At 34.4% G+C, this 13,464-nt stretch overlaps 1 protein-coding gene across 2 annotated transcripts in view; it reads left to right on the forward strand.

Annotated features, from left to right (window-relative positions):
- bcl11bb (BCL11 transcription factor B b) overlaps positions 1-13,464 on the forward strand; it is a 70,112-nt gene that overhangs the window by 7,242 nt on the left and 49,406 nt on the right. Inside the window, exon 1 of one of the 2 annotated variants that reach the window (XM_087297959.1) lies at positions 211-693. The exons of the other annotated variant lie outside the window; for it this stretch is intronic. Within the exon in view, the coding sequence (XP_087154085.1) occupies positions 630-693 (64 nt within the window). The 5' untranslated portion in view covers positions 211-629. Of the gene's footprint in view, positions 1-210; positions 694-13,464 lie in introns of those variants that run through there. 2 annotated transcript variants of the gene reach the window in all.

Here is a 13,464-nt window from a genome sequence, read left to right on the forward strand (position 1 = left end):
AGCGCCACACGTCACATCACGTCCGTACTTGAACTTGAATCCCATTCCATTCTTCAGAGGCAACCCCTACTGCCACACACACACACACACACACACACACACACACTGAGACAGGCGCAGGGTCCTCCCTGAGAGCAGCGTGAACGCGAGACGTAATTGCTCGGGTCCTGATTGATCTGGAGAGGAGGTGTTGTCTTCAGAGGTTGAGCCATTCCGCGCTCTGATGCCAAGCGCACATGGAGGACTGTGCCAAAGACTTCTCTCACCTGGCGAGCCCGCCGTCCACGGATCTTGGATTGCCTTCATAACAGGACAACAACCCTATTTATGTCCGAAAGAGCGAATATCCGCGTTTAAAGACGGGGTTAAACAAGCTGCCGCGGGTCGGAGTGATTTTTTTTTCTCTCGCGTCGCTGTCTCAGGTTAAGTTGGCACTCAGTTCAATCTTCACACCAGTCGAGCGCTATCTAGGCTGTTTCTAGAGACTGCGAGTGCTAGTTTGAAGCGCAGAGGAACTATAGTATAAGCGAACTTACACCGGACTGTGGAGGAAAAAAGTTTGGAGAGCTTCGGGAGCGCGCGCGCTGAGGGTCCGAGTGTCCGTGAGATGCTGCTGTAAATGCGGGGCGATGTCCCGACGGAAGCAAGGCAACCCACAGCATCTGTCCCTCACGCAGAGGGAGAACCTGCCGAGTGAGTACCAGACCCCCGTCACCTTTATCACACTGACCGCACACACACACACTCACACACACACACACTCACTGACATTTACAGGAGGAACTAAGGCAAAGTTTCTTTCTTTCTTTCTTTCTTTCTTTCTTTCTTTCTTTCTTTCTTTCTTTCTTTCTTTCTTTCTTTCTTTCTTTCTTTCTTTCTTTCTTTCTTTCTGTTCACTGTTTACACATATAACGCACATGTCTACTTAATACACTCAAATATCTGACAAAATGAGCTGAAACAACACAATTCTTGAGTTTGTTGTGGGACAACTTGTTTTTTTCATGTTCATTCCACTTAAATCAATAAAAAATAATAAGTAGACTTAATTCCTTCATGTTGTCCCAACACAAATTAATTGTGTAGAACCCAGCATTTCTTACAGCCCCTTACTTGTGATCATTAGCTCTTAAAATCAGCTCATTTTGGAAAAATACTCATTGCATATTTATATATTTTATTTGCACAAAAATAAGTATTCTTTGCATATTTATGTATTCGAGTAGATATTTTCAGAAATTCAAAAATCTAAATGTGATTATGTGAGCTATTCTTATGTAATCAGAGTGTGTGGTTATGTATTACATTTTATTTTTACATTTATTAATAAATCTTGCAGTTGGGGCCTGTTAGGTCTCATCGTTTCCCTGATGTCTTCTTGACATAAACATCAAATTCATAGCTTACAGTTTTTTTATGACTGTCTGTGAGAGACCCACGCGTTTATCTGCTCTGTTCCCATCAACACACACTCACCTATTTTCTATTATTGTGTTCCACACACATGCCAGCATACAGTGCATGTCTTATCAAGTCTAGCTTGGGTAGTTTATTTAAGAGGCCCAAACTTTACACTATACAATTTAAAAGTTGTTTATTTGTATTTAATTATTATTTCTATTTTAATACCTGTTTTAATGGAGGTCTTTGGTGCTGACTGGTCAAAACGACACACTCATTACATTTCTTTCATTTATCCTTTTATCTGAGATGCTTTACACACTCTTTCCACTATAAAACTTTACGTAAAAATGCCAAGTACTTTAAAAACCTCCGTTAAATCATTACTAACACTGTTTAGGGTTTCTTTTTTTTTGCTGTACTCTTTATTTGCCTAAAAGCTTTTTTATTTTATCTCGCACAATAAAAAGAAGCACAAATGAGCTGAAAATGTAAACATCATGCAAATTGTTTACAAAAAAAAATAACATTTATAGCATGGCGCCAACGATAAGATCTTCACAAATGTTTATAACACTGAGTGTAGCCACAAACAATAAAAGGCCAATGAGTAATACTTTGCATATCACTGATTTATGAATTTAATTTGTGAAATAAACTCCTTCTATTTTTTTGTGTTAAATTTATCTCTTCTATACATTATTTACTTACAGACACATTTCTAGCAAATTATTAAATATACAAATTGTTTCGTTTTAGAATCTCTTTGCTGATTTATTCTGATTCTCACTGCGTTATTCATTTAGGTATTTACGGTTTCGATTGAGAATGTGGTCTCAATGCGAAGGCGTGCCTTTTCGAACATTTTCTCATTCGGTAGTGAGTAGATGGTCTTTACACGTCAAATTCTGCACCGACAATGATGCTGATGATGCCGGTTTTTTAAAAATGTGCAGACAGCAGACAAGAAAACGTGTTAAAGGAGTGGGTGGGAATTTCGGAGAGCCGGTGGCCTGTGAATTCAACCCACTGCCACTTTATTTCACATGCTGCGGCTTATTTATTCAAATCATGTCTATTTCTATAGCACTTTAAAAAATTTAAATTATGTAAAAACAGCTTAACATAGAAGTTTTAGTTTAGTATTTAGCTGATATCTTTTTTTAACTTGCAGAATAAATGTTTTGGTAACACTATAGTTTAAATAACGATCAACTACTGGCTTATTATTAGGGTATGAACTGTTTATTAGCACTTATAAAGTATAATCTTATTTTATATCCCTAATACCTAAACCTAACCACCTTAATAGCTATTAATAATCAGATAATTGTTCTTAAACTTTTAGATAATTGTTTAATAATACCCAAAAATGTATCTTAAAATAAACTGTAACTACTTTTTCAAAGGATTAACAATAAAAATCTACAATATCAAGCACATTACAGCGAAACCCGTCCAGTGTGAAAGTCTGCAAGTGTTATTGAGCAGAATAATCATCCTAAATACGTGTTTAGTTCAAACATAATTAGTCTGCCGGTGTGTGTGTGTGTGTTAGCAGGCAATTGTGCAGTTTACATTACACACACTATACACTTAATCGCATGTGTACAGAGTGTAAACGGACACTTAAAAAAAAAAAAAAAGTGGACTCAGGTTTGCACGCCAACCTCCATTCCAGGCTTCACAAGCAAGATCACGCTCCTTCAGGGGTGTCTGTCTGCAGGGGGAAAACCGAAGTGCCCTCATTTGGCTATGTCAATGCTCTTGGCACAAAACATGTCAGTTAGCTGGAGGTTGCACAATAGAGAGATTCCGCCCTGAGCGACAGCACCTATAGATCACACTCCAAAGAGAGAGAAAGAAAAAAAAAATAATAAAACCAAGGAACAGGAATATCAACATACTTCTCATCTTGAAACGAGCGCGGGGTGCACTCTCCGCCCGCATGTACATGCACAGGTGTGTGCATTAAAAGCAGACCTAAAATGGCAGGGCAAACGCAAGACAATGCGGGTTCTTGAGGAAGTCGCTTGCTTTCCGTATTACATGTGAACATGTATGCATGATTCATTGCATGAGTGTTTTGGATGTGTTGGAAATGTTAAACTGTGGGTGGGGGCCGTCCATTAGGACTCTTAAAATGTACAACGACTCTCGTTTGAATGTTGGCATGACGTTTGCGAGTGGCTGTGGTCACTTTGCTTGTGCGTCACGCTAATAAAACGCAAGGCATGACTAGCAGGTCTTTGATTATTTTAGATCTTAAGGGGTCAGATTAGCATTTTACGACTGGCCTACATCTTTAGGAGGGATTTTACAATGATGTCCAGCCTCTTTGTATGCTCTGAGAGAACTTACTTCACAGACTTGAGCGCTGTTTGATGGACGTGTGGTTAGCCGCTAATTTTGCGCATTTTGACCTGACTTGGCTAATATATTTCTGCACAATATTGAAGCTAAGGTGTAAAAGTGAACGCTTGAAGCTGATAGGGGGTGCTGTGAGCCCTTTATGAGAGGGAAAGTGATCGTGAGGGTGAATGTGTGTGTGTGTGTTTTCTTTGAGAATCTGATTACTGCCTTCAGGAAACGTGATAACTGTATTTATAATGGTTAATACCCCGAATTGCTATCTCTCCTCCCAAGTGTATCATTCCCACAACAGGCCCGCACTATCAATCTCTTATCAAAAGCTAAAGGTAATTAATTCGATTTATTAGAGTATAGATTTCACCATGGGGAGCGCTAACATGGACCCACTGCGCTCGGAGCTTCTAAACATTTCACATCCTTCCCTCTGACTAACTTTTGAAAACAACATTCAGCGGTTTATGTGTGTTTTAAGGATAAGGGCATCATGTGCGTTGCAGAATCGTGCGCATTTTTGGCTGGCACCCATCCAGGAGCAGTTGAAAGGCCTTAAATGAAGATAAGAATGATCTCTTTTTGCAAATGCACCTGTAATCACACACGAATCTCGTCGCTGCACGTGTTGGAGACGTTACAGTTCTGCAGACGTGTTTCACTCTGGATGCGTTTGGGCGCTGTCTGTCATCCGCTCTGCGTGCTTTTTTTAATTGCTATTATTTTAATTCAAGGTCATAACCATGAAAAAGGGTCTGACCTCGTACGACTCGTTATATAAATGAAGCATTAATCATTATTCACGATTACTCGAAGCAGTTGATCAACACGCAGCTTTTAAACAATGTTTTTGTTTACTCCTATTCTTTTATTAGCCTACTAATTATCTTAATTACTTTGGATTAATTACTGTTAAAATGCTCTTATTTTTCTTGAGTTCTTATCAGGCCACTTTTTGTTGTTTGTGTCTTTGTTTGATTTTTTTTTTAAGCATGCGTGTTTGTTTTTAGGCTTACATTTTATTGTAAGCATAAAAATATATAGGACACGTACAGAAGCGGATGATTATGTTGTCCAGGATCATACGACAATGTTTCACAGAGCATATTATATTTCAGAGCAAAGCAATTAGGACGTTTTGTCCAAAGAAATTCACAGCTGCCATCACAAATGATTTTTATTATTAGTTATCAAGAAATCGCAAACAGTAGTGTTTCATTTGACCTAATTACACACACTAGATTCAAAATAGATACACAATCCTCTACACAAAAGGACTTTCGCTGCCTGTTCAAATTACTTATTTAAAATGAGTTGAAACAACACAACTCTTACGCTTTTTTTTTTTGGCGGGACAACTTAATTGTTTTTTGTTCCGTCAACTTAAATTTGTAAAAACGATGACGTTAACTTAATCGATTTGTGTTGGGACAACGTAAGGGAATTGTGTGGAACTTATTTATAGATTTTGTGCAGATTACACACTTTTTTTGTATAATACTGTAAATTATGTGAAATAATATTTATTCATTCATTCATTCATTCATTCTTTTAAGCACCTTATTCTAAAGTTTTTTTGTTATTTATGTTTTTTTGCTCATGTTGACTTTTGGGATTCAGAATCTGACCCTATTAGTAAGTTTGTTTTTAGTGGTGCATTTTATTATAAGCATAAAATATGTATAGAATACATACAGAAACTGTTGATCATACAGTCAAGCCTCCTTCGAGGATGTTTCACAAGATTCCTTTAGCTGTTTGTTCATTTAAAATGAGTTGAAGCAACACAATTCTTAATTTTTTTTGGGACAACTCAATTGTTTTATGTTTAATCCACTTAAATTAGTAAAAACTTCAAAAGTAAAAAGTTAACTTAATCTGTTTGTGTTGGGACAACATGAAGGAATTGTGTATACTCAGCCTTTTTTGTAGACTTTGTGCAGATTTCACATTATTTGTGTAATACTGTAAATTATGTGAATAATAATAATTTTTTTTGTTATTTATTCATTCTTCAGTTTACTTTTAAGCTACGTTCTCTAAAGATTGTTTGTTATTTATGTCTTTATGCTTGCGTTGACTTTTGGGATTTAGAATCTGACACTATTTGTGAGTTTTTTAAACACATGTTTGTTTTTAGTCTTACATTTTATTATAAGCATAAATAAATGTATATAACACATACAGAAACTGATGATTATGTTGTCCAGCCTCCCTTTTTTTGGGACAGCTTAATTGTTTTATGTTCAATCCACTTAAATTTGTAAAAACGAAGTTAACCTAATTGATTTGTGTTGGGACAACATGAAGGAATTGTGTGGAACTCAGCCTTTTTTGTCGATTTTGTGTAGATTACACACTATTTGTATAATGCTGTAAATTATGTGAATAATAATAATAATAATACTATTTTTTATAATTTATTCATTCTTCAGTTTACTTTTAAGCTTTTCATTCTTTAAGATTTTTTGTTATTTATGTCTTTATGCTTGCGTTGACTTTTAGGATTCAGAATCTGACACTATTAGTGAGTTTTTTTTTAACACGTATGTTTGTTTTTAGTCTTACATTTTATTATAAGCATAAAAATTTATAGAATACATACAGAAACTGATGATTATGTTGTTCAGCCTCCTACGAGAATGTTTCACAGAACATGTCTTTCAGAGAGAAGCAGATAAGCTGTTAGATACACAATTCCTTTATCTGCTTGTTCAAACTACTCATTTAAAATGTGTTGAAGCAACACAATTCTTAAGCTTTTTTTGGAACAACTTAATTGTTTTATGTTCCATCCACTTAAATTTGTACAAATTGAGTTAACTTAATTGGTTTGTGTTGGGACAACATGAAGGAATTGTGTGGAACTTTTTGTAGATTTTATGCAGATTACACACTTTTTGTACAATACTGTAAATTATTTGAATAATAATAATAATATTAATAATAATAATAATAATAATAATAATGAAATTAAGAATAATAATTTATTTTATGATTTATTCATTCTTCAGTTTACTTTTAAGCTACTTTCTCTAAAGATTTTTTGCTATTTATGCTTGCGTTGATTTCTGGGATTTAGAATCGGACACTATTTTGTTTGTTTTGTTGTTTGTTTTTAGGCTTACATTTTATTATAAGCATAAAAATGTATAGAATATAGAATACAAAAACTGATGATTATGTTGGCCAGCATCATATGAGAATGTTTCAAAGAACATATTACCTTTCAGAGCAAAGCAAATAGGACGTTTCGTCCAAAGAAATTCACAGCTTACATCACAAATATGATTTTTATTATTAATTATCACGGAATGGTAAACAGAATACACTATAGTGTTTCATTTTCACTAAATACACACACTAGGTTCATAAAATACACAATCCCCTACACAAAATGATTTTAGGTGTTTGCTCAAATTACTTATTTAAAAAAAATATTCTTACGTTTTTTTGGGGACAACTTAATTGTTTTATGTTCGGTCAAATTCAATTTCCAAAGTCAATGACATTAACTTAATTGATTTGAGTTGGGACAACATAAGAGAATTATGTGAATCCCAGCATTTTTTACAGTGTGGATTACACACTTTTTATTTGTATAATACTGTGAATTCCCTATTGTTGTGGTTTTTATTGTTATTGTGTGAACGATCATAACAATAATAGTAATTTTATTTGTTTATTAATACTTATTTAAGCTACTTTCGCTAAATATTTGCTGTCCAGCTTCTGCTTGAAAACTCGCACAACACACACATCATCTGCTATCCACCTGTGGCTCTCAGCACCTTCATCCTATTGTGTCCACTGCTTGTGTTTGGCCCCGTCTGGAGCTGTGCGGACTCCTTCCCAGCGCACCCTCTGCGCACAATACCGTGGCATTGGATGCGTTCCAAGTCCACAAATGTTTGTGTTCTCCTCCCTGGCATTACTCCACCGCTCTGGGGGTCTCCTGTCAGCCAGAGAACCAGAGCCGCAGACAGCCGAATGTGTGGCAGCGTACCCGTGTGCATCCTTCAAAGCATGTGTGTGATCTCTGGTATAACGTTCGGTTAGCAGAGATATCACATGCTGCGAGGGAGAAAAAAAATACGACTATGGTCAGGCTTCTTAAAGATTTTTTGTGAGTCTTGTGAAACAGTATTGCAGTAAGCGAATGCATGCTCTCTGATGTCTGGAGACCTGCTTTATTTTAAGGCATCCTCAGCAATGTAGTACATCTCCATTATTAATATGATACAATGCATGTATGGTTTAGATACATGCGCTTGCATTATACATATTCAGTCATTTAATTCAAGTATAATGTAAACATATGTATCTACAATACACATGTGCTTACATTATACATATTCAGTCATTTTTTATTTAAAAATCTCCAATGTCAGTTTATGGAGACCTGGTTTATTTTAATATTCGCAGCTTAATCATTTAATAATACACATTCACTCCTCTCTGATATTGGAGAATCATTTATTATGTGTTACTAGTAGGGCTGGACGGTGTGACCAAAACTTGATTTCACGATATGAGAAAGTTTATTTAGCGATTTCATATCTCATATCTATAGTCTTTTTGTATAGGCATGATCGGACAAAAGGCCTTTATATAATAAACACGCTTGACATTTAAGAAAAGAAAAAGGACTTGATCTTATTGGATTATTTCGTATCTTATTTGTAACCCTTTTAACAAAATTTGTAAAATAATACAGCTGTAAATAATTAAAGTATACTAACACCTACACCTTTACCCACCTTTAAACCTACCCATACCACTAAACCCATCACTAACCATATCCCACTTCAATGCCAATGAAAGTGTTTTGCAAGGCAACTTTAATATGAATAAACACAAGTGTATTAAGTTTTGTGACGTACTGTATAGCAAGTAAACAGTAGTTACAGTCGTCTGATAATGGTTACCTGACAGGTTTCCACTTCATATTATTTTATATATATATAGAAAAATTGTTCTGTTGAGTCCACTGTACATCTGTAAAAATTACATGACAAAAGTCATGACAACGATTTGTTTTGTGTTACTTTAACTTATTTAAAATACATTATTCAGGTTTCAACTAATTTTCTTTAAGTTATACAAGGTTTGTTTTTAGTCAGTTTGACTAATGTCGGTTGAGATGACTAGAAAATTAACTAAACAATTTAAGATTCATATTGTGAAAGTCACAATTCAGTTATGTGGACATAAATAAGGTAACATCTTCTCGCAGATATAAAATGAACCCCAAGTAATTAATAAGAAAAGAAAGCTTAAATATGAAAATATAAACATGTAAACACTTCAAAACTGTTTTTTTTTCTGTAAAAATACAAAATATAAACAACCGTAGACTTTTCTGGCGTCTTTCTCCGCCTCATGCATGTGAGTTGGCCACGCCCACTTATTTACATTTTGCGGTATACATGGAATAAAAAAGTATGTCGTAATGTTACCTATTTCATTCCGTGGTAATGATATTTACCATCATACTGCCCAGCTCCAGCTATATATTATGATATATTTTTTATCATGCATGTATAGTGATTCATATTTTATAAACCTCTGCATTCAATTCAACAGTTTAATCCATATTCAATGTTCTCAGTTAATAAAGATCTGCTTTATTTTGAGTCTTATAATGTTATAATATTTTGAAATTAATTGATCTTTTATAACACACACACGCACACATAATTTAGAAGCATGTATTTACATTTTCAAAATAACAATTTGCAATTGTCTAACTTATTGCATATATCAGTGAATGGAGAAACGGTTTAATTAAAGACGTCTTTTTCTATGTAATAACATTTAATTTATTAACTTGCTACGGTTAATTAAATTTATACATGTTTTTTGAAACGTCTCCATTTTATTCACTAACTCAATATATGTTTACTGTTCTTTGATATTCGCTAATGAAGACCTGCTGTATTTCAACCATATCCCACTTCAATGTCAATGAAAGTGTTTTGCAATGCAACATTAAGATGAATAAACACATGCATTGTAAGTTGTTTTGATGTGTAGTAAGTAAACAGTAGTTTCAGGCATCTAATAATGGTTACCTGACAGGTTTCCCCTTTATTTTGTTTTATATATAGAGAAATGGTTCTGCTGATTCCACTGTACATCTCTACAAAATTATATGACAAAAAGTCACGACAACGATTTGTTTTATGTTACTTTAACTTATTTTAATACGTTAATCAGGTTTCAACTAATCTAAATTTCTTTAAGTTATACAAGGTTTAACTCAGTTGAGATGACTGGAAATTTTCATTTGATTTAACTTAAGAATGTTCATATTGTGAAAGTCACATTTCAGATATGTGGACATAAACAAGGTAACATCAAGTAACATCTTCTCACAGATTAAACATGTAAATAAAGTAATAAATAGGAAAAGAAAGCTTCAATATGGAAATATATATATGTAAACACTTCAAAACACTGTTTATATTCAATAGAAACACCCATAAACTTTTTTCTCAGTCTCATGCATATTCATGTGAGTTGGCCAGACCCACTTATTTACATTTTGCGGTATACACCTGAATAATTAAGTGTTTTACGTTGCACATTTCATCAAGTGGCAACAACATATACCCTCTAGCTACATACATTATTTTGTTATCATACATGTATAGGGATGATACATGTATTTGCATTATATGCATTTCATAATCTCTACATTCAATTTAATAATTTAATCCAAATTCACTGTCATCAGTTAACAAAGACCTGCTTTATTTTGAGTACTTCAATGTAACAATATATTACTAATAAATCAAATATACTATCATTAAATGAATTAATACATTGCAACACACACATACTATATGTATTTATATCATGAAATGAATAACCAATTGCATTTGTATAACTTAATACATGTCATAAAATGGAGAAACTGTTTATTTTAAGACGTCTGTTACTATGTAAACAGTGACATTGTAAGATTTAAATGAATAATTACATTTGATTACATTTATACATATTTTTGGAAATCCCTCAATTCACTACCTCAAAACGTTTACTGTTCTCTGATATTCGTTAATGAAGACCTGCTTTATTTAAAGTGTCATCTACTATGTTATTTACATTAGTAATTTGTTACAATGCCATGCATAGGGTAGATACAGTACATGTATTTAAGTGTGACTCATTTTTAAAACACCTGCACAGTAATTACTGCTGTAAATTAGTATAAAGTATACTAACACCTACATCTTTTCCCACCTATAAACCTACTCATACCGCTAAACCTATCACTAACCATATCCCACTTCAATGCCAAGTTTATATTGCAATATATATTGCAGAAAAATAAAATGTCGCAATATCAGATCTTCTCCAATATTATGCAGCCTTACATACTGTAGTATTTAGAATTATTAGCCCCCCTGTTTATTTTTTCCTCAATTTCTGTTTAATTGTAAAAAATTTTCAACACATTTCTAATCATAATAGTTTTAATAACTCATCTCTAATAACTGATTTATTTTATCTTTGCCATGATGACAGTAAATAATATTTGACTAGATATTTTTCAAGACACTTCTATACAGCTTAAAGTGACATTTAAAGACTTAACTAGGTTAATTAGGTTAACTAGGCAGAAAAGGGTACTGTAATTAGGCAAGTAATTATAGGGGCTGATAATTTTGTCCGTAATATGGTGTTTAAAAAATTAAAAACTGCTTCTATTCTAGCCGAAATAAAACAAATAAGACTTTCTCCAGAAGAAAAAATATTATCAGACATACTGTGAAAATTTCCTTGCTCTGTTAAACATTATTTGGGAAACAGTTAAAAAAGTAAAACAAATTCAAAGGGGGACGAATAATTCTGACTTCAACTGTAGATAACTTTGAAGGTGCTTTTTTGCAGCATTTAGATTTATTTGAAATATTTTAAATATGTCTATCTTGTCTAAATATTGTCCTGTCATAACTTAAAGTATATATTATAATCTTTTACTCAGCTTTAATATGATGTATAAATCTCAATTTTTTAAGAATTGACACTTATGAATGGTTTTGTGATCCAGGGTCACATACAGTTGAAGTCAGAATTATTAGCCCCCCTGAATTATTCGCCCCTTGTTTAATTTTTTCACCATTTTCTGTTTAACGGAGAGCAGATTTTCTCAACACATTTCTAAACCTAATAGATTTAATAACTCATCTCTAATAACTGAATTATTTTATCTTTGCCATGATGACAGTAAATAATATTTGACTAGATATTTTTCAAGACACTTCTATACAGCTTAAAGTGACGTTTAAAGGCTTAACTAGGTTAATTAGGTTAACTAGGCAGGTTAGGGTAATTAGGCAAGTCATTGTATAACGATGGTTTGATGTTCTGTAGGTTATCGAAAAGAAATAGCTTAAAGGAGCTTATAATTTTAACCTTAAAATTTGTTTTAAAAAATTAAAAACTGCTTTTATTCTAGCTGAAATAAAACAAATAAGACTTTCTCCAGAAGAAAAAATATTATCAGACATACTATGAAAAATTCCTTGCTCTGTAAACATCGTTTGGGAAATATTTGAAAAAGAAAAAAATGGAAAGGGGGGCTAATAATTCTGACTTCAACTGTATTTTATTTCTTCATTTGAATGTTGCTTTCGTCTTAATTCTGAATCAGTAGCTTTTCATTAACTGCCGTTCCCTCACAAACCCTCACGGGCTTGCAAACCCCACATTTGGCATAACCTACTGCTGCAGAGGTCCTAAATTTAATACAGATCAAGAATCAAATATCAGATTTTCACAAAACGTCCCAGCAGATTGCAGGTCACCGTGTTTAAGTCAAACAGCAGGAGCTCAGTGTGTTCTTCCCAGGGCTCCTACACAGTGTGTGCTGAGGAGTGTGTTTGTTCATCAGACGGAGGCTGGAGTTGATTTGCTTTCGGATCTCAGACTACGGCTGTTTTTTGTTGCTCTGTCGTAGTTCTGCACTCTGCGAGTCTGTTTTGTATCTGATTGTGGTTTTATGCGTTGAGTCAGATCCATTTCACAGTAAATGGTGTATTGACTGTTTCGTCACTGCTAATACTGCAAGAAAACACGGTGAGATGCCAGACAGGGAATTTCGAGAGGCTGCAGAATGCTGAAGGCGTACTGTAGTCGATTTTTACATATGAGACGACTGTTTTTGAGGCTCCTTAACCGCTGTTCCCAACATGCACCTGTGATGCAGCGGCATGCGATGCGACCCGAGGCTGAGAGCGTATTTTGAGGCTGTTTTTGCGGCTTTCGTAAGCGCTAGTTTGTCTGCTGAGATATACCTGTATGGTGCATGTGCACCTCTCCAACATCCGTCCAGCATGCAGAGAAGTAGACCGGAAACACAGATACCACTGCAACACTTCTGTGACTGTACTACCTGTCACACACACACACACACACACACACATACACATACACGCACATACATAGGCACACACACACATACATGGACATACACAGAGACAAACACACACACACACACACACCACATACACATAGACAAACAGAAACACACATGCGCACACACAAATGAACAAACATACACACAAGCACACACACACACAATAAACACACACAGACTCAAACTTACACAACCACACACATAAAAACACATACACACGCACACAGATGCACACACAGGCACAAACACGCATGCACACACACATACAGGTG

This window comes from Danio rerio, chromosome 20 (assembly GCF_052040795.2).
Source record: "Danio rerio strain M-AB ecotype USA chromosome 20, GRCz13ab, whole genome shotgun sequence".
NCBI classification, from domain to species: Eukaryota; Metazoa; Chordata; class Actinopteri; order Cypriniformes; family Danionidae; genus Danio; species Danio rerio.